Below are 22,156 nucleotides of genomic sequence, written 5' to 3' on the forward strand. Positions count from 1 at the left end.
ATCAACATTCAGGATTCTCAAATATACAGAGCACTTAAAATTTCAAGAGTCCTTAAAAAACTCTTAATCATTAAAAGTTTACTTAAGGAGCTCTCAAACTGTTCAGTGATGCTGATGTCTAGCGGGGAGGCTATTCTCCTTCTTGACAGAGCACATTGGTTTTGAAAACACAGTCTCACTTTGACGAGCACCTTTGCAGCAGTGTGGCCCAGATTCCACAGGCTCCTGCTTCAATCACACCATTGTCCATCAGACCAGGTTGCTGCTCTTCCTCTAAGCAAAATGCTGTATTGATCCTCCTCTTTCAACCACAGACTCTTTGATTATCCTTTTGATTATCCTCAGTCAAAATTAATATTTCAGCTACATAGCTGACCACCTCTATGCAGCACGGATTTTCTGCTTGCTTGATGTTTTATGTGATGAAATGTTTAACAAACTAATAAATCCCTTTCTAGACGATAATTAAGAGCATAGGTTAGGGCAGCATTGATAACATAATACTGATTCTTATGAACTCATAATGATGCTTATAACTAATAATTCCTAACATGGAAGCAGATTTTAATATAAAAAATATCCAAGAAAAACAAATCTAGAATAAACAAATAATAATTAATTGAAGAATAAGCCTACTACCCAAAGTCAGGTAGGCAGACGGAAAGAGCACAGAGAAGTTAAGGCTAGAAAAATATTTTTTCCTCACAGACTTTTCCTACTGGTAAAGAGAACAACGGAATTACAGGTACCCTGAAGGGATAACAATAAGTAGAAACCAGTTTCCAGTTGGCTATGTATGCTAACACTTTTGATAAAGTGGCAGTAGCTAAGTAAAACAGAAACAAACACTTGCAACTTCCAGCATTTGATTACTTTAACAAACCAAATCTGAAACATGAAATACACAGACAGAAACCCCAAAAAGTTTGAAGAGTATTTGAAATATTAATGAACCATCCATAGACATAAAATTACCAATCAAATATTTACAGGTCCTTGGCCAATTCATTCTGAGCTCAATGCGGCTAAGTTAAGCATCTCTGTGATCCAAGACACATGCATTATTTAGCATTAGCTAGACATTTGTTCATTTATGCAGACAGATGCCAACAGGATTTATGTGAGAGGGTACCCACTTCTGCTTAATTTGAAATGTCCTGTTCTCTCTCTGAAAGCTACACCACATTGATTTATACCATTAGACAGACTTTGTATTTTAGGAAAAGCACACTTTCAATAAGCTATAGTCTGGATCTCTTCCAGTGGAAAAGCGAGATACAAAGCTCTCAGAGCATCTCCAGTAAGTGAGGTGTCAGCATCTGCATTGCCTCCTTTTGCGCACAGTTGTGACTCCAGATATTCCCATATGCACAAAACCAGCCCACTGATTTTTTTGTGGTGCTTTTGTAACTTTCCTTTTTTGGCAGAAAAACATGTCCACATAAGGGCGGTATTTTGGGGTGTTGGATAGTTTCTTTGTTGTTGTTAGCTTTGCTTGCTTTTTATTTGGTTGGTTTGGTTTTTTTCATGGTCTATGCAGCTGATCAAATTTTGCATCACATGCTTTAAAATAATAAATTAATATTCATAAGGAAGACTGGGAAAGAACAGAATGAAAGGGAAAATCTGAGCTGGTAAGGACAAGCAACAGTGCGAAACTGGAATTATGGAAAAAAAAAAAAAAAGCTGACAATAAATTCTGAAAAGACAGCTGCCTTCACTTTCTTTTCCCTGTAAGCCATTCCCTGTGGCAGTTCCTTCACAGATGTGTTTTCTGCACTTCAGGAGTGTGAATGTAGCCTCAGCTATAGGTACATTTCATACAAACGACTTTTTGACTCAGATACTTTTAAACTTCCTCCCAGTGTCCCGAAGCATTTATGAATTTTCCAGTATTCTTGGGACTGTCACCACAGCCCACACGCAAAGACAAAGAAAATTTGAGAATAATTAAAATACAAAATTCATGCTCCCTTCCTCAGGCTTCCTCTTGCCCTGCTCCCTGAAAGACACAGCACAACACCCAGACAAGACTTGCTTACTTTTCAATTGTGCTTAGCATTTAGTGTGTGACAAGATGATGAACTACTAGAAACGACGGAAGTTTGGCTGAACAGCACAAAAAACAGACCAAAATTTATAAATATTTGATATATCCTGAAAATTTTCTGTTAATCTGGAACATATAGCCTGAATCTGTAGCCCTGTAGCTCTGTTTCAGGTGACTGACATTACTGTGGGTTATGTTTGTTTTTAAAGCACAGTAGAATGATTGATATTTAAAACAAAAACAAGTTTAAAAAAAACAAACCACAAACCCTGTATCTCCTTCTGTCCAAACAGACCTGAGTAGCACACAAACAATGTGAGCTAACCCAAACTGTCACATAATACTGTACTTATTTATCTAGCGCTGCTGAAGCTGAGCACTGTGTGGGGGAGATACTAAAAGAGGGGAAGAGCAATAAAATTGGTGTCATTAAGCTGAAGCAAACAAGTCAAGCTGAAAAAGAGTAGGTTAATAAGGAGAATTATTTTAAATAACTGGAGGCAAAAACCAAAGCTAATACCAGAAGGATTGAGTACACAGAAAAATAAAGGGCAGGAGATGAGATTATCATGGGCGCACATCTTACAGAGCTGAGCCACTATCTCACCACTTACATTCTCAAGTACCAGCACAGACAAGATCAGGTAAGCAATCTGGAAATAAGAGCAAAGGGATCACAGAGAAGTGGAGATAAAGCGAGGTATTGAACTGCTCATTTTGCACAAGGACAACTTCAAATGAACACTCAGATATTAAATTAAAGGAAAGGGGAGAACAGAGACACCCAGTCCTCACTCAGGGTGGCCTGAGAAGAAACTTTTCAAGGCCAGTTGATGTGACACTGCAGAAGCTCAAGATGAGATCATAAAAAATCAGTTGATTAAAAGTAAATCTTACAAATAATATGAAATGCTTAAAAGGTTTAACATTTCAAAAAGTGTGGCCAAAAAAACATTTAAAGAAGTTCCAGGATAGTGAGTGGTGAAAGGTAGAATAAAGTGAGTATCCTTGAAAGCAAGAGAAATCAAGTCATATCCTGGCAATATTTATCTGTTACAGTTGCACCTCAAATCTCCACTGAAAACTTTCAACTTAACACAGGACATATATTCTAAAAGGAGCACCTGAAACGCAAAGCAGCCAGTGATACCCAGCAAGGCACAACATGACTGAGAGTGTGGCATCACATAAAGGCATAAAACCAATGGCATCTTTATTCAATATCCCAACCACACTAACCAATCACTTAACCATGCTGAGGAAGTGGAAGAAGGACCACCAGGGGTTTTGTTTGTTTTTTCTCCACTTTTCATTTTGTACCTGAAAACACACAACTTTTCAGCTAGATGTAGTTTACTAATAAGCTGCAGCTTCAGTGAGAAACAAACAGTTCCTGCTACAAAACAGCAGCAAAGTGCAGCCATAGAAATCAAACTCATGGATAGCTGTGGTCCAGCTCCCCTCCTCTGGCCATGACTAATAAACAACACTTCAACAAAAAGCGAAATGACGCATGATAATGATTCGTGTTTGGTACAGCACAGTATCATCACACGATATATAGCAATCTCTTGGTTCCTATCAAAATAACTGTTAGAAAATAATCATCTAGTCATCATCTAAGAAATATCCTCAACTGAATACTGTGCTCTTGTTTGTGTAGGTGTGCAAAAAACAAAGCAATGCACAGGGCCACTTTAACTCTGTGCTGTTGCAGACTATTAATGCAGCTCATATTAAATATTGGACTGGGACATCTACATCCAATAGTCACAGTGACACTGCAAGAATATTTTCCTTTTGAAAAATGAAAGAATAATGTCTAAAAGTTCCTGAATGCATTTATTAGAATCTTAACCTCAACACACAACAAAATCTCAATCATTCTTTAAACATATGGACAAGGACTAAACAACCCAGAAGTGTTCTCTCCTTCATGCTGCTACAGTTCACTAGTGACCCAAATTAGCCATCCAGCATCATCACTCTTAAATTTTTCTACTTCCAAATGATGTATAAAAACTACCATTTTTATAAATCAATTTGAGATCTTCAAATGAGATGCACTGGCAGTATTATTTGTTATTGTCATTTATACACTATGATCTAGCATGAGACACAAGGAAGTACTTAGAAAATGACCTGTAGAGATCTATCATTTCCCACTGACCTATTTCAAAATATATTTGGATCTGTTCCAGCTTTTATTTCTCCTTGGCACTAGTAATCCAACATCCGATCATTACAAAACATTCACATCAGATGTGTCTACAAACAGATAATTATTTAAGTGAATAAGAACAAAAAGAGATGAACCCTCAAGAAACAAAGATCCTGAGTTCTTTCTATTAACTTTACCTTAAAAGACAAAACTAAGGAGAAACATGCAAATTTCTTTACGTTCTTTTATTTTGGACTTTAGTCTCAAAAGTGCTGCTCATTTCTGGCTACTTTTTCTGTAGTTCCTCACACTATTCTAAGTGAGGAGTTCTTTATTACTAAGTGTTTTCCCAAACTCAATTTTTGCCCTCACTAAACACCACAGCAGAAAGGACATCAGTGTTATGTTGGTGGAGGGGAACATAGTTGTTAGCAATTAGCTACTTAAGTCTGCTTTTAATCTCTTTATTTACACTATACAGAAGAACAAATACTACAATAAGAAGGAACCAGCTTTACTAAAATGATTTTTTCCGATGGTAAATGCATGCCAGCTTGATTACTGACCAGAGCTGATTAAACAAATTCTACTTTCTATATGAATGAAGATATGTTATAGATGCCAGAGAGCTTTTTTATTGTCAAAAAATACTTAGGAATCAATAACCTATTAAGCAGAAGACCAGAACAGAACTAGCAAAACCAGAGAGCTGGAATAGCATGTTATAGTTACAACAGTGCAGTACAGAACAGAACAGTTTTAGTTCTCAAACCCAGTTTTGAGTCTTCTTTGTAGTATAAATCTGCATGGGTGAGGAGCTGCTATTACTGGTCAATATAGTAACATGTAGAAAGTCACTTACATAATTGTACTGTATTTACATTCGACATTGCTTTCACAACTCTTCTTCATTTCTTACTTTTGTAAGCCTTCCTTAACTTTACTTAGAGCAAAATCAGAATTCTACCTGGTAGGAATCCAAAAACATCAGGAAACAGTAAAACAAAAAAGTGTTTGGAGAGAATAGATGCATAATAAATCCTTTAGATGAAATCTTATATGGTGTATCTCAGTTGTGGTTTCCTGGGCAAGGTGGGGAAGGAAAAGGGGTGGAGATCTCAGGTTTTTTCCTATGAATTAGTCACTAGTAAGTGTTCTTTATTTCTCCTGTACTCAAATTTTCTTCATTCTGTTACTCACAGTAGCATATTTCCTTATAAAAGTTAAGCAACTTACTTTGCAGTGGTCATACTGTTGCTGTAACGTTGGAACATCCCCTCCAATGGGCATTTGCTTTTTCAGTTCTTCATCTTTTGCATTCAGCCATTTGATTAACTCTTCCAGGGATGTCAGCAATCTGTTCCATTTCTCTGCACTAACCTCCAAGTGAGCCCTGTGAAATGATATTAAACCATCTTTAAAGCCCTGAAGAGCAAAACGAGCATGGGAATGCAACAAATAAATACAATTGCTCCATCACTGAGATAGGAATGTCTTAAGTGTTTAACTGCAAAGCAACTTCATGTGAGAAAAACCCACTACTTCAAAATATTTTGCACAGCAAATCAAAATAAGTGGAGGAAAAATGAGGGAACACAGACAAAATATGTACCTGATGCTTTAATTTATCTAAAACCTTGAACACTGCATATCTAAGAAACATAAAAAAATGCTGTGTTTTGTTGTGACTCCACCACCACAAAGCATGAAGTACAAGTGTAATTTTGCAAACTAAAGCACTGCAAAACTGAACTCTTTCACGCCAGGACCTGGACTGTCCAGCAGAGAAAGCAACAAGTTCTCCCAGCAGTGATTAACAGTAAATTCCTTGTGCTTCTGAAAATCTTACTGACACGGATTAGTTAATACATCATCTTTAGTCAATGGTGAGTTACTAGAGAATTAACACAGTGAATCTGTCCCTCAGTTTAATTGACAAAACTCTCAGAGTCTACAACACCCTTTTCTATTATTTTCAAAAATACCTTGACTTGATGGCTTCTCTCTGCAGTGCCTACACAGCTGCAGGGAAATCTCTGACAGGGACCAGCTATCCTTACTTTACTGCAGTCATTTTATGTTATGGATTCATTTGAGACCAGCAGGTACTTAGTTTGCACCAGCAACCAACAGTCTTCCTCCACACAGGTGATGGAGTAAAGTCCTTTTCAGTGTAGCCTGATACCAGCTCTGCACCCTCCTGCCCCACTTCTGACAGACTAGTGAACTGAACTTTACTCTTCTTTCCTACCTTTTCCCTTTTCTATTTTGCACATGGTTTTTTATCTTCTTTTTTTTTTTTTTTTTTCCCTGATTCACTTCTTGAAACTTTAACTTGTAGTATTGTCTCAAACAGCATTTGAGTGAAAGTTTGGGACTGATATGACAATAGTTGGATTGAAAGGGTGACATCCTGCAAGGTTAATTTCAAGGCAAGCTTAGCTTTGAGTACACTGGGATGTCCCAGTGATACTAGGATGAATGAACCAAAAAAGCAGTCAGTAAGAATGTAGCAGGGGAAGACATAATGAAAAAAAACATCCGGTTTCTGAAGAGGATGAATTAAGAACCTGTAGGAAGAGGAATCTATTCTTCTTCACTCCATATCCAGGAAAATGTTTAGGTAACTATTTTGGGGGAAAAAAAAAAAAAAAAAACAACAAAAAAAACACAAACAAAACAACAACAACAACAAAAACCAACCAACCAACCAACAAAACAAAACAAAAAACACCCCACCAACCAAACTTGCTAGAAGCAACATTTTACTGCCTACAGTTTTGTAGAGTTCTGTCATTCTTATTGCTGTCACTGACACTTTTCTCTCAACACTGAATTGAAGCCAGTGCTTGTAGCCAAGGCCTGAACAGCTGAGCCAGCATCCTGTCCTGCAGCAAATTACAAGCAACCTATTGCATTTGCAGTTATATGAGTACCAGGGTAGAGCATCCTGCCAGCCTTGGTTTGCAGACCAGCAGGTCCTGAGTGAAATGTACTGTCGTCTCAGCTCTCCTGGTCTCTTTTCAGTTCTTTAACACTCACTAACCAGAACTGCTTTCAAGGCAACCAACATATTTTTCCCATATGGACGGTATTCACTTTACAGCAAGTTAGCGTACAACCTGCTTCACAGCTGGAACATCCAATGTAGCCCCCAAGCCATGCACAGAGACACACTCCCAACAGCACAGGGTGGGCCACGCACAATGTGGACCTTCTTTGTTTCACAACTAGCTTGACAATCCATCAAAAATGCCCTCAGAAACACCAAGCTGCAAAACATTGCATATATATTACCCTCAGGTGCTCAGTACTCAGAACCAGCCCTCCTTTCTGGACATGAAAATAGAGTTACACTCCCTATCAGGCAGAGAGTCATTGCTCTCTCAGCTAAGCCAAAGCAGCCCACATTTGAATTTACAGTTTTGCGGTTAGACCCACAGATTGTTACAAAAATAAAGCATCGTTGTGAATTTCTAAAAGCCACCACAATTAATATGTTCAGATCTACAGCTTTCCACTTCATTTTGATACTGAAATCTTTATTCATCATGATTACTGTATCTAACACATCTAAACACACCTCACTTCTAAAAACTGGCAGTCTCTGAGGTTTCAAGATTCCGCTCTAATTATTTAGTGGAATTCTTGTATACAAAATGAATTGTACCTTTGTAAGAGTTAAAAAAAAAAAAACCCTGCAACTAGTTAAAGGATAATTTAAGGGTGACTCACTGTTAATTTAACATAAAGTGAAATAATATTAATAGTGAAAAAAGCCAATTTGATATTAATGTGAAAGATGTGGCATGTGATACTAGATTAAACATATTGTAATTTACTGCTAATGAATACCCGTGTGCCTGCCAGATTAATGACAGTAGCAAAATATCACTAGCACATGGTTTCAAAGCCCAGTGCAAGCTAAACTTGTGGGGGTAGAGCAGTACAGGGTGGGGAGGAAATGATCTACACTAACAGGGACTTGAAAATTCTTCTCTGAACACAGAATGAACTAACCTTTCATGAAAGGTCAGAAAGACATTAAGGAGGGGTGAAAAATACACAGGGGAAAACATACCACATCAGTCTGGATTTTTCCTGAATGTTACCCTTCTAATCTTATCAGAAGCAATACTGAAAATAAATGCAAGATACAGCAGCAGCTGAAGAGTAGAAACAAGAATTTGGTTCTCCTGGGGAGCATTCAGTAAACCCCATTCAAAGCAAATGCTGCACAGAAGCAAGGAATCCCAGGTATGCTACAATTTGCATTTCAGTGTAAAGTTTTAGTATCACATTTAATTTGTTATTTACTAAAGAGAGGTGATAAACTGTGCTGAAGTTCTGAAACTTTTCTTAGGTTTCTTTGAGTTCAAAGAGAGGATTTCTGTCCTTTGTTTTGGAATTGGTTCTTCTACCAATACACAGCCCACAAACAAAGCTTCAGGTGTTTGTGCTCATCTGACAAATGCACTGGCAACCTCTAGGGATTCACTAAGTCAAGTGGTGGCTTAAGAATCTGCTCTGGTAAAAATACAGTTCAGGTTTGAGCACTGGTTGGAGCAGTATCCCCCAGCACCAACCACCTCCTATTCAGAAGTGCTCCTAAGGGAATCCTGGATGTGCCCAAAAACCACAGATGCTCCCAGGCAGCTGACCAGGTTGAGAGCAGCCTTCCCTCCACCCCGACTGAATAAAATCACCCAGAAGAGCAGGAACTCTGGCATAATGCCACTTCCGTTGACCCTGAGAGGGTCTCTTCACAGCTGGAGACCTCCTCAGCTTTTGCTTCTCCTATGGAGGTAACACTTTCCTTGCTGAGCAACAAGGGAACACATGGAATAAAAAGATTGGTGGGTGGTCTAAATATAGAGAATCCTTCTCTGTTTCTCCCATACTTTTACCTCTACCGTCCCCAAACACTAACACCCTCGCACCTCCTGCCCCAGAATCTCTCCTAAGCACAGAGCTTTAAAAGGCAGACCCACACAAATCTGCAGCTTTGTTTTCTTTCTGAGAATAAGACAATAAAAAGAGAAAATGAAAGAAGCATCAATAAGTCTACAAGTAATTTCATGGAAAGCTATAGTCCTTTCAGGACTACAGTTTTAAGTAGTTTCCATGCATTTAAAAATGTCACAAGAGTGCTGCTTTTTGAGTTTGGAACTCCCTTTACTTACAGGAGAAAGGAAATAAAGACAACACAGTGACTGGCACCATCAGCTCTGAAACAGTGAAGAAAAACAGGCCGAAACAGTGAAGAAAAACTCAGACTATCCCTAAGGGAGAACAGTACTTCCAACATCTAAAAATGAATGTAATCAGAACGTACACATAGCAGAAAATCTTCTAAAAAACTTAGAGAAACTGTGATTTAGAAGCTCTATCCACAGCAAATACTCATAACCAGACAATCAGGTTTTTCAATCATCAGTCCTAGCATCTAACATGGCTATATGCTGTTCTCACAAAACTCATCCATAAGGTTTTGCTTTCCAATTCATTCTTGAAATAAGTAACACCAAGAAAGCAAAAGTTGCAGGCAAGCGGTTACATCAACACACTGACTTCATATCAGTTCTATGCTTTGTTATTTCCCTGTGAAGGCTTTCATCACCCTCATGCAAGTTAGAAAAATGAATTGCACTCAAAGAACAGGGTAGCATACCTAAACTCAGAAATGCTATGCTCCTTTGAATGGTGACTGAGTTTTAAAAGGTTAATTTACTTCTCTAATATTTGCTCCAGTATTCTCTTCCCTGCCTATCTTCTACTTATAGACATGTGGCTCTGCAGGTACCAGCAAAGTAACACACACATGGCAAACTTTAATGCTGCCCAGTGGGATCCACCTGGCACATCTATGCAGCACTGAAAAGATGGGTCCATATACAGAAAAGCTGATATTGCCACTTTTTGGAGCATTCACTGCACAATTTCAGTATCTGCATTGTTGACTTGGAACTCAAAAATGGTTTGAAGGCCCTTTTTGTGGGCCATCATTTCCTGTGTGGTGGGGCCAGTCTCTGCAAGCCCCCACACTGAACTGCTTGTTTCTTCTGGTTCAAGCTCTGCCTGTGGGTTCACATGAGGCTGATTTAGCTGTTTCATTGTTGAGCAGGCTGGTGAGGGGATAAGTGCAGACAAAAGTAAATGTCACATTTTTCCCCACTATCTCACTCTTTCAAACTCTTGTGCCTGAATTCCAAGTTCAACTCATTTTTCTGGCCTTTGGAAAAATTATATGAATTCGTAATATGGTTATTTTCTATTAAAATAACAGTTTCTTTAATCAACAACTATGCAGTTGCAATTAAAAGCTCTAGAAATTATTTTCTACGGTATTCATTAATGAGGAATTTTATTCACATTAATTAATATGGTAATATCTACTTCCCAAATGACATCACAGCGGTTTTAACAGTGACTACACTTGGACAGTCAGTGAGTTTGACACTGTTAGGGTTAAACACTGTATAACGCATTCCTTGAATAACATGTATTTTGAAACATTTCTTAGTTGATTACCAGCAGTAAAAAAAAGTAAAATAATTACTACCAATATGGATCAAGACACTTAAGGTTGCAAGTCCTGTCAAATTATTCATTTCAGAAAAACAAAACAAAACAAAACACAACAACAACAAAACATACCACACACACAACCAATAAACTCCTGATTTTTCCTCACAGTAATTGTAGATTCACAGAATTACTTCATTGACACTGCTATCGATTTACAATAAGGAAAGATTCAACATACTTTCTGGAAAATTTAGCACACATTGATAAGTTACAACAGCACAGCTCTGGAGAATGAGGAACAAGTAGTTTAGCCTGCATGGTGAGCAAGCACACCAAGTTTTTGTATTTGTGCTCAGGGGTCCTTTATGGAAGAAAATAGAGATTTCGCTTCAGTGCCCTGGTCATATTTCTCAAGCCGCCTTTTAGAAGACAGCACCTGTGCCCCATTCATGTCTTTGATGTTTTTGTTACTTACCTGATGTTAGTTGACTTCGCCTTCAGATCATTCCAGCGCTGGTTCATGTCATCGAGCCGGTGCTGGAGCACTGCAGCTTCCTCAGAGTTTCCCAAGGCTTTCACCATCTTCTGTCGGTTTCCATCAATGCTTTTAAAGATGTCATTGTGGGCATCAATCTCAGCTTGGATGTCCTGAAATATCAGCAAGAAAAGTCCAAACATCTTAGTCCTCTAAATAAAGGCAGGGAGAGCTTATTCTCACTAGTGCTCCTAAGCAGTAGAACAGAGCACATAATCTGACTTTCTTGGGTGACTCTGAAAAGAGATGCAGAGCAGAAAACCTGCAACCCCATTAACATAATTATAAAAGCTTTGGCTTTTTTAAGAGTAAGAAAAGTTTGAAAGTCATCATTGACTGCAAAATGGGACTTAGAACTATAAACACTAAGTTCTCTGCATGTTTTTGAAGCACTGAAGGTAACTAACTCTCTACCGTTCTCCCACGCATTTCACACAGTGCAGCATTTGTAAACACATTAGAAATAGTTTCCTACTCAGAAATCACACAGATTCAGTCTTAGATATGTTGTCTCCTCTTTGAAATAAAATATTGCAGAAAACTTACACAGCCCAGTGAAATTCAAAGACTATGTAGTGATGGAGGTCATACAGAATGAAAGCTTTTAACTAAAACCTATGTCCTTAAACTGCAGCTAAATGTCTACAGCTACCACAAAAGCCCATTTTTACAAGCTACTGTGCACCATGGCCTGCCATATATGGAGAGGTAGACATAAAACAGCAGGATGTATTATAATCTGAGTTTCATTCAAAAACCAGAAAATAAAAAGAAGTGCTGGTGATTTTGGTTTAGCTTATTCACTTTCCCTCCCCTTAGAAATTAAGGATACTTTATCCTCTGATCTGCCATCTGCCTCAAGAAACACTTTATAGGTTTTTTCTTCATCTGAGTACAGTATTATTTTTAAAATACATTATAAGAGCAAACAAAACTTCCTGCATCACCACCAATGTTTTCTAGCATCTCTGCATCTATATATGCTCTAATAGAGCAATTTAAATGTGTGGAGAGCCAGGAGGAGTACTGGCTGTATCAACAAGATTAATCAGCCAAGATTGTGACAGGAACTTGATGCAGATTTTGCAAATTTATTTTGCAAAGGAAGAAATTCAGTAACTGAAATCTATTGAAGGTTTTTTTTTTCTTCCAGACACCTCAGTAATCTCCATCTGTACCCAGGAGCAGGAAAAGAAGAGGCTCTTCTACCTCCCCAGCCTCAAAATGTAGTCCTGCACCTTAGAATGGCTACTTGCACATCTACAAATGATATCTGGAAACAGCAGAAAAGTACCTATGAATTTGAGACAGCATGAAAGTTTTCTTCAATTAAGGAAGAAAGGTAAAAAAAGCAAGGATACAGCTGGAGAAGGGGAAGGAGAAGAGACAGAAAGGGAAAAGGGTTGAACAGGGGGAAAGAGAAAGCATGGGATGTATCAGTGAAGCTCTGGCTCTCCAGATGAGCTACTATGGGACTTCAGACTACTACCAATTCTTTGCCCCGAGTTGCACTACTTGAAAATGGGTAAAAAGATACTTTTGCTGCCTTTAAACCATCCTGATAAAAATCACAATTCTGAAAATAGATTCACGCAATGGCATTTAAAATGAAAAAATGAAACGGAAGTGTCTTATGATCAGCAAACCCAAATAAGAAAGCATAGTCATCAGTTAAGCAAATCAGATGCTTATCTGAAAACATTTGCAGCTCCTGTCCTTATGCCTTCAACACACAAATAGACTCAGTGAAAACCAGCTCAAGTCCACACAGCAGAAGATACAACCATGTACAGCAGTTACAGTTTCTAATTGCACACTAATCTGTGCTACAAAAGCCTGGTCATGTCAAATCCATTTCTATGCCTCTTTAAAAGTTACAAAAGAAACCTTAATTTTGTGAGACATTGGAACAGGCTGCCCAGGGAAGTGGTGGAGTCACCATCACTGGAGGTGTTTAAAAGGTGTTTAGATGAGGTTGTTAGGGACATGGTTTAGTGCTAGAGTTATGTTATGGTAGGATTCGATGATCCTGAGGGTCTCTTCCAACTGAAATGGTTCTGTGATTCCATGAAAACAAACTGATCGCTAATCTTCCATTCTACTGTCACAATATTCATTCAAAAGCTACTGAGAGCCTTCATAAAACATTCTAACTTGGATGACATTTGAGAGAACATTTCAGCAAGCACACTTAACAAAGTTTCCTCACCAAAAATAAAATGCATAATTTCTTCCACTTTAAAACATGCAGAATAGGACTCTATTCCAGTCTCACCACTAAGAATACTAGAGTACTTGAGCTTTACGATACAAAGATCTAACATGGGAAATTTATAAAAACTTCTGTTTATTTACCTTACAGAATAAAATAACATTAGAGATTCTTTTATCAAGATCCCTTAATCAAGTTTTTGTTACATATCATATGACAGAAAACTCAACTTCGTGTCTTACAAAAAAGGTCAATAGTATTCTATAGCTAATCATAACTTCATGGGGTTTTTAAAAACAGTTACATATAGGACTTACCAATGTTTTACTCCAATGTTTTCTTAAACTCACTATACCCAGTAAAAATCTGCATCACACCCCAATTTTAACAACTTTCATGTTTATTAGGAAACAGAATTCCACCAAGTTTTTATAAACTTCTGACCATAGAGCAGGGATGGCAAGTTATGGCACATATACCACATGCATCTTGCAATAGCTGAACATACAGGTCCAATGTTGATGCTGTGCCATAAGGCTAGGAGAATTTTGTGCTGGCACAAACACACTCATTTTAATTCCCGGGTATAAGCTACAGAACAAACTGTCATGGCTTTTGAATGACATGAAGGTCCTAAGAGGAGTTATTAGGGTTGGGGTTTACTCCTCGGGAATGAAAAAAGAGCTTGAAGAACTGCATTTTCCCAAGTAACAGTTACCCCCAGTTACCCCTATTTCACCTGGACAGTTTTGTATAATACTTCCACTCAACACAAATCATGGCTATGACTGGAAGAGAACAGCACACTTGTTGCAGGTACGGGGAACTGCAAGTCCCACAAAAACAATTACCCATTGCCTTCACTGCCAAAGTTCAGTCAGCAAACACATAGTTACAGAAATGCTGCACTTGCCTCTTTTACAGGTCAGGAATAAAGGTGATAACTGCTCTCCCAAAGTATCTGCAGAAAACTCTTCCAGCTGTAACAAAATCATGAGTGCCAAACAAAGGACATAACTGCCACAGACATCAACCAGAACATCCTCAACATCCTCCTTTGAGGTCTTACATCAGGTAGCAAGCAAATGGGTTTTTTTGGTTTTGTTATTTTAATAGCAGATTGTGTAGTCTGTATTGAACCAGATACATTTTACCTGCTGCTGCCAGCTGCCTTTGGGAACACTGTTGTGTCAGATGTTCCCTTTAGTCTCCACTTGGAGCTTTTCGCTTTTTGATGACTCTTAAGGAGGGGGTAAGAACTAGGGCACGATACGGGCATATAAAAGTGGCCGTTGTGAAAGAGAAACAGGAGTTTTATTGGCCTCTTCCTTACAAATGCTGAGGATAGCAGGGAGAGAGGAATGCTGTCATAAAAATAGACAGTTAAAAAAAGAGAAGTTTTTGAAGAATCCAGGTACTCATCTCATCCAGGGAACCTCTCCCCTGGTGTCAGAGGACAGTCATAACTTTAGAAAGGCTCATCCCATCTGTTGTTTCAGAGTCCTGCAGTGGCAGTTACTGCTAAGCAATCAGTTTATAATTAATTCACATTCAGAAGAGCAGTACACATTCAAAATCCTTGGGCAGGATTGTCATTATCATAAATCCACCAGTGGCAGAAGTAGATATAAAGAACAGACATTAAACCTCTCTGAAGTGCCATATACAGACCACACTGGGTAACATTACAGCTGCTCCAACTATAGCAAAAGATCAAAACAATTCACAAAAGAAACTGATTTTAGGTATGACACAAATGTAATTACTACTTAATCTCTCATGTATTTCAGGAAGAAAACTAACTTTTTTTGGGAAAAACCACTTTGGGATATTTTTAACATCAAATTTTCAAATGCTTATACTAACAAATAGCCTTGTGCTGACACTTGAAGTTTCCAAAAAGCTGTCTTGGCTGGCACTTAAACCTAATGGATGGTACCTTAACAAGTAACATATGGTGTGGGTAAAACTTCATTTCATCACAAGAATGGTGATGCACGTAGGAAGGCTGAGAACGCTTTTAACAACCTCTGTGGCTACATTGCACGACACTGCCTCAACATCTAAAGGGCATCATAAATCTTTTAATACTAATTCCAGCAGTCACCTAATTGCGACTGAACAAAAGCAAAGCGACCCCGCTCACTCCAGTGTAACACGCCTCTGCTTTTGCATCAGAAGGGAGTGTCGTGCAAGTTTCTGCAAACGCCATCTGTTTTTTGCATTACAACCACAGTAACAGCACTCGTAATTCTCTACTTAGAACATACATTAATGAATCCAGAAAGCTGAAAGCAACTTGCTAGCCAGGATCACTTTATAATGCTGTTTCTCCTGGCAGCAAACTCCCCAGGAAGAACAGGATGGGTGTGTGGGCAATCATGAGAGGGAGAGATGAACCAGGGGACGAAAAGGGGAACTTGCTCAGGAAAAACAAAACAAAACAAAAAACAAAACACCACACACATACCAAAATGACCAAAACAACAAAAACACAAAACAAAAAAAATCCCACCAAAAAAAAAAAAAAAATCAAAACCGGCTAAATAAGCCCAGATTAGAGTTCCTGGTCAAAGCTCACCAGTTAAAATGTTAACTTTCTTCTCCATCACCAGGGCATCCTCTAACGTCATGTTACAAATTTCAGCACACATCAAAGTGACACAGTAAACTTCAAGCTAAAGAATATGGCAGCTGTGAGATCTGTAAGGGTTTGGTTTTGTTTTTTTTTGAGAATTGCTATGATGAGTTCCTTCAAAACAAAATAAGACACTGGAATATTCAAAGTCACAGGGGAAAGCCTGGAGTTTGCAAATGCCAGGGCTTCTACAGTTCAAAACCAGTAACACTGGTTTCAAAACTTGTGTCTTAAACACATCATGAAGCATCTCAAAGAGTTCAGAACATGTCCTAATCCTTACAGGCTATCAGCATCAATTACAGGAGAAGAGCGAAGGCCAGCTGACAGATCAGGAGCAAGAAAGAAGCAAGTGATCTACACAGTGAAGAAATCACAACACAAATGCTTTCTTTGTTACTATTAGCTGGAAGAGTCATGCTGTTGGGACACTGAACAGGTTCTGTTTCATTAGCTCCAAAGTTTGCTACTGTAGGAAAGTAGAAATACAAGTTTTACAAAAAACCACAGAATTAGGCTTTACAATCTGCTCTCCTACTTTGTGATCACAGTATTTATGGGGTTTTTTTTAATCTTAATGTTTAAATAAACTACTATATGTTGTGTCAGACTCTGATCTTGCAGGACAGAGGAAGTTTGTACGGAGAAACATTATTAAAGAAAAGAAAATATAGTAACATACAATGCAGGTTTCATTGGATTTTGAACAGTCTCATGTCTCTTGCTAATCAACAAAATCATCGCAAAGCTGAGCCTCTTGCCTCTCAGCATTACTGCTACCAAATGTCCCGGTAAGAGAAAGAGTAACTAGCTTGAATAACAGAAGAATAGATGAAATGACAGTAGAAGTGGCACATTCATTGGAAGTAATTCTACTTACAAAAGTCATAATGAGATCTTCCAATTTGACTAAGATAACATTCAACTAAATTTAACCACAAACTGCCAAGCACTTTCTTCATGTCAATAGTGAAGTAAGGTCACAAGCATCCTGGAAAGTACCCTTATGGTCTTGTCTTAGCAAAATCCAAACTTTTCTATCATTTCCTTTGAAAAGAAAAAGAGAAGGCGACCACAATCAGAGTACATGCTCTAAAAATGATCTTGTAGGATCTGAAGTGGGGAAGAGAAGCAGCATTACTCTTCCATATTTGAGAGGCAGTCAAACAGGGATCCCATGAGGACCTTCACAGCAACACAAAAAAAATTCTAAGTTTAACATCAACTTGCCCTTTTTATTGTGTATTTTTCAAAAGCATAAACTTTTTCAAAGTTGTAAATATATGAAACTGTGCTTATCATACCTTTTCAAATGTTGCCAGCAACTCACGCAAGCTGAAGTTCAGCCCAATCATCATTCAGTGTCACCTGAAGCCTACATTTTCCTGGTACGTCCTCCAAGCCAGGTCTATAGCCTTCAGAAGGTTTCTCTCTTTTTCCGCCTATACTGTCTCAAAACTCTCCACAAGCTCCAGTGCATGATCCTCTCCTGGGCTCTGTTCCCCCTAGGACAGTTCATGCAGCGCCATTGTCGCAGTCTTCCTGTCCCTGCTCCTTCCCATGGGCTGGGCACATGGGGGTGAGCCGCTGATGCCAGGGGATGCTCCTTGCAGGGTTAACCCAGCCCCATAGTACTGTGGGAATCTCCTCGTCTCCTCACCTGGCCAGGACTGTCCCCAGCTCACCTCGGCAATGGCCTCTGGGCTCCAAGTGCTTCTTGCACAACTCAATGTTTTGTCTCGGTGACCCTGAGTAAGAGAACCTATACTCTGCTGGTATGTGATGGATGCAGAGGGTGGGCAGGAAGAGCAAGTCCTTCCATGTTGCTCCACTCAAGGGAAAAAAATACAAATTAAAAAAAAAAGAAGAAAAAAATCCCCAGATAAACTTCTGTTTATAGAAAGTACCAAAAGTCAGGTTTTCAGAGAACTCAAAATGGAACGAGGCACACTTCAGCCTAGGAAACACAGCAGTGTGACTCGACAGGAAGCCACCTCTCCTCTCACACCTGGCCACCGGTGGCCTGGTGTTGCTGTGGCAGAAACATTTGCCCAGGCAATGCTGCACCAGAAAATAATCAATGTCCATTAAGAAAAATCTAAGAAGTCATTTCCTTTGTCTAGGAAAATTTAAAAAAAAAAAAAAATAAGAAAAAAAAAAAAAAAAAAAACACCAAAAAACCCAACAACAACAAAACAAAACAAACAAAAAAACCCCACACAAACAGAAAAAGAAAATGTCCACCAAAGGATCCTGCTGCAAGCTCCAAAGCATTCACTGGAGATCTCTTCCTTTGGTCCTGTCTGCTCTGACAGCTGTGCGGTAATGTACCCCTGGCATTTGTTTATTATTGTAATCAGCATCCTCCCTTCCAGCAGCCCTGGTGCTGCCCTGAAGCCAAGCACACTCCCCCTTCCTGGAGGCCTCCTCGCTGAAAAACCACCACCACCACCCCTGAGGCTGCAGAAACACCCTCAGACCAAAATCCCTCACGTGCCCCTTTTCCTTCCCTTCAAAAGGAAAGGTGGCCATGTAGTCACTTGAACAGGTTTTGGAGCTGTAAAAGCAGTCATTGCTCCACAAAGTCCTGACACCGCTCATGGACAGATGGTTTTTACAGAAGCCTTTGCTTGCCTGCCCACAGGAAACCAAACACCCCCAGGGTGGGAAATCCCTCCACGTCAAACCCTTCCCACTGCAAACCCTGCCTGCAGGTCAAGGACTGTTTGAGCTACTATTAATGCTTTCTGTACAACTACACACTGCTACTCAACTGCCCAAAAAGAGTTTCAGTAATAGTTGCCAGCAAGTTGGAAAATGCGTAACTAAAGCCAAACCAACAACCCATCGCTTGCAAAAACTGTTATAACTACGGCTCCTCTGACTACATTGGGGATCACATGCTGCTTTTGGTTTATTTTTTAATTCACAAAACTGTCATTTGAAGTACTAATAAAGTCACTGACAAATCTATCTCAGAATTATTCTCAGCTAGTTGATTATATACATACAGCCAGTATGGGTTGGGATTTCAAGAATAAACTCTTGAGAAAAAAAAAATATTGGCAGTATCAGGTTTTTTGCTTATTTTATTTGTACCTTGCCACGTGTCTGTATGTTTTATGTGGGCATATTACACAAACTGCAGAAGTGCTTGCCAGATAAACTGAGAAAAGTTTTCCAAATAAAGAAGGCAGAACCAGACCAGCTTTACTGCACAACTGACAAGTAAGCACAAACTCTGAATTTATTCTACTGCTTATGAAAGTGAAAAGCCCAATTATTAGTGCAATAGAATCTAAAATCACATTTCAACGCTGTTATTTTCTAAATTAACCGCTTACAGAAGGAAAATAAAACATTACAGTGAGAAAGTAAAACCATCCTTCAAGAGATTTAACTACACTCTCTGACAGTTTCTCTTTTCTTATCCTGAAAGACAGACATGAAGTTTAGATCCCTATTCCTGTACACACTAAGGCTTCTTTCTGCTGCTCTTGCTGAAAAAAATCCCTTGCAAAACAGGAAGAAAATCCAATTCAGAGGTGCTAGTGCACATTAAATGAAAATGGGTATAAGGCTGGATTATAATGAGGCTTCGTAACCCCAGGACTGTATCCAAATATACACATTAATTTTATGTATTTTCTCAGGTTTCATACTTAGATAACTTGTTTCCCAATTTTCTGTTGTCATCAAAAACATACATGCTAGATCTTTCAATGCTATTAGATGCAAATATAAATGCTCTGTAAGGCGGATATTGCAGAATTCTGTAAAAGATAATAAAATATATACATATACACACAGCGTTGGACCAATGCTTCCAGTAAAACAGCTTTGAAAATTGTACTGGATAACAGCTTTTTCAGTGGCCCCTTCACATGAAAGCACACTGCAGAATTTGAGAAATTCTACAACTATAGAAGAAAAATAAAATACAGTAACTGAAACAAGCTCTATATTGACATATATTTAACATAGCCTGTACTTGTGAAGACAGTAGTTCTGTAGACATGACAATGTTGGATCATAAGTTCCAGAAACAGAACATAAACTTTAAGACAGCTTTATATAACTTATCACTACTAAAATTTTCCTGTTCAGTTTTGTAATACTAGTCCATAAAAATAACAAACATCCATTGTTAGTAACAAAAATGGAATTTTATAATGAAAACTGGAGATCACACACAGATGAAACATTTCAATGCTGGAGTCCAAGGAAGCTCACATTCTGACAGCAGTAGCCCTCATGCAAATACATGATCTTCAGCTAAGAAGAAGCAGAACACCAACAGTGCTGTGACAAAGCCTCCTTCCAAAATGCTCTTGTACATACTGAGATCCACAAATGGGAATTTAAGACACTGGAGAGCAATGTACTGCTGATGCATTCAAGGCACTGCTGCAGAAGATCACATGGAATGGAACTTCTTGTTAAATTTTGACGTTAGTGTAGTTTGGTGAATTTTCTCACATGTCTTAGTAAGATAAAACTGGACAAAAATTATAGAACTAGGTAACAGCACTTTATAGCCATTGGCAAGGTTACTAATGGCAGCCTACAAAATGTAAGAACCATCAACCAAAAAGCACTTTTGTCAATGGTAGAAAAAAGAAGGTCAGCATAGCAGCTTGTGACACAGAGAACCATGATCACATTTACAAACTACTGGTTTTTGGAGTGCTTTCTGAAATGCACACCCTGCAAATCCAGGCTGAAGAGCCTCATCATTTAGCAAGATGCTTAACACTGGGATTATAAAACTAACAGCAGAGTTGCACATCTAAAAACTTAGTACTGTAAATAGTTAATTCTAAAAAAACCTTCCTTTTATCATGTTTAAACCCAGAAGTGACTGAATTTTAGGATACTGCAAACAAGTGAACCAATGGAATCAATTAAACCAAAACTTGGTAAGAAAAAAGAAAAAAGGTTATTCTATTGTCTCTGGAAGGAAAAATACCTGATCAACTTGGAGATGATCTTACACACACCTCTAAATGTCAATTTCAGAAAATATAACAGCCTTTCAGACTTTAATGTGCAAAACAAGATTAAGTACCTACAAAGACACTTTAAAGAATTTACTTCATACTTGAAACAATGTGCAAACTTGCCAGAAAACTGTCATTCTAAGCAAAATTTGACTTTAGAATACAAAGAAAGGAGAAAATAAGATTATTTTTTTTTTAGAAGAAAAATGGAAAAATAAACATCAGCAAGACCCTTAAGAGTGAATGAACCAGGTTGTTTATACACAGAGCATACATATATCTTACGTGACTCACAATGATGAGTAAGAAAAAAAATAAAAAATAATAGTGTTCCCTTGTGTGACTCAGATATACAGGACACAGAGGTCAATAGGTGGTTACAGCAAATCAGTACACCCTAGCTTCAGTCAAGTCACGCAGCTTCAGGCAGGAACAGAAAAAATTCACTTGCTCAAAAGCATTGTGGTATTTTCTGCTGCCTTGCAAAATACCCAGTGTTGATCTGATCAGACCAGGAGGGAGAGCTGTCCTCTCCTTTCTATAGCAGGTCAGCATTTATGATATATGTTAACACATGGCTCCAGCCAGGTTATTCCTACACTGAGACTTGCTGGTAATTGGACCAAATACCAGGGTTTCACCAGGACATGTCTTCCAGCACAGCCTCACTGAGAACCTCTGCCAGGAACCAAACCACTCAAGTGACATAGTACACAAAGGATCAAGAATTCATCAAGACACATGAACTAATCAAGCTTCACAATAAAGAGAAACCAGATGCAGGATAAGACAAAAGTCACACATATATGATTACCAAATTACCAATCAGGTATCTATTACAATGGTGATTGCAATGCAGATTATGTGTTACACTAGAGGGTTAGCAGAGTTCTTAGAGTTTAGAGCCAAGGCACTGCACAACTTTCACTTTTTCTTCATTTCTTTCTTTAAGACATGGATCAGCCAGTCACATACAGTGGTCTGCCCTCTGCAATATCTGCTGTATTCAATGACAGAGCTCTGTATTAGGCA

The 22,156-nt window shown here is 38.5% G+C and overlaps 1 protein-coding gene across 3 annotated transcripts in view; it reads right to left on the reverse strand.

Annotated features, from left to right (window-relative positions):
- Positions 1-22,156, reverse strand: part of UTRN (utrophin) — a 372,502-nt gene that overhangs the window by 111,376 nt on the left and 238,970 nt on the right. For all 3 annotated transcript variants that reach the window (XM_065057532.1, XM_065057531.1, XM_021294904.2), the window contains 2 exons: positions 11,215-11,387; positions 5,448-5,604 (listed from right to left, as the gene is read on the reverse strand). In XM_065057532.1, the coding sequence (XP_064913604.1) occupies positions 5,448-5,604; positions 11,215-11,387 (330 nt within the window). The remainder of the gene's footprint in view (positions 1-5,447; positions 5,605-11,214; positions 11,388-22,156) is intronic.

The sequence above is a fragment of the Columba livia genome, chromosome 3 (genome assembly GCF_036013475.1).
Source record: "Columba livia isolate bColLiv1 breed racing homer chromosome 3, bColLiv1.pat.W.v2, whole genome shotgun sequence".
Taxonomy (NCBI): domain Eukaryota; kingdom Metazoa; phylum Chordata; class Aves; order Columbiformes; family Columbidae; genus Columba; species Columba livia.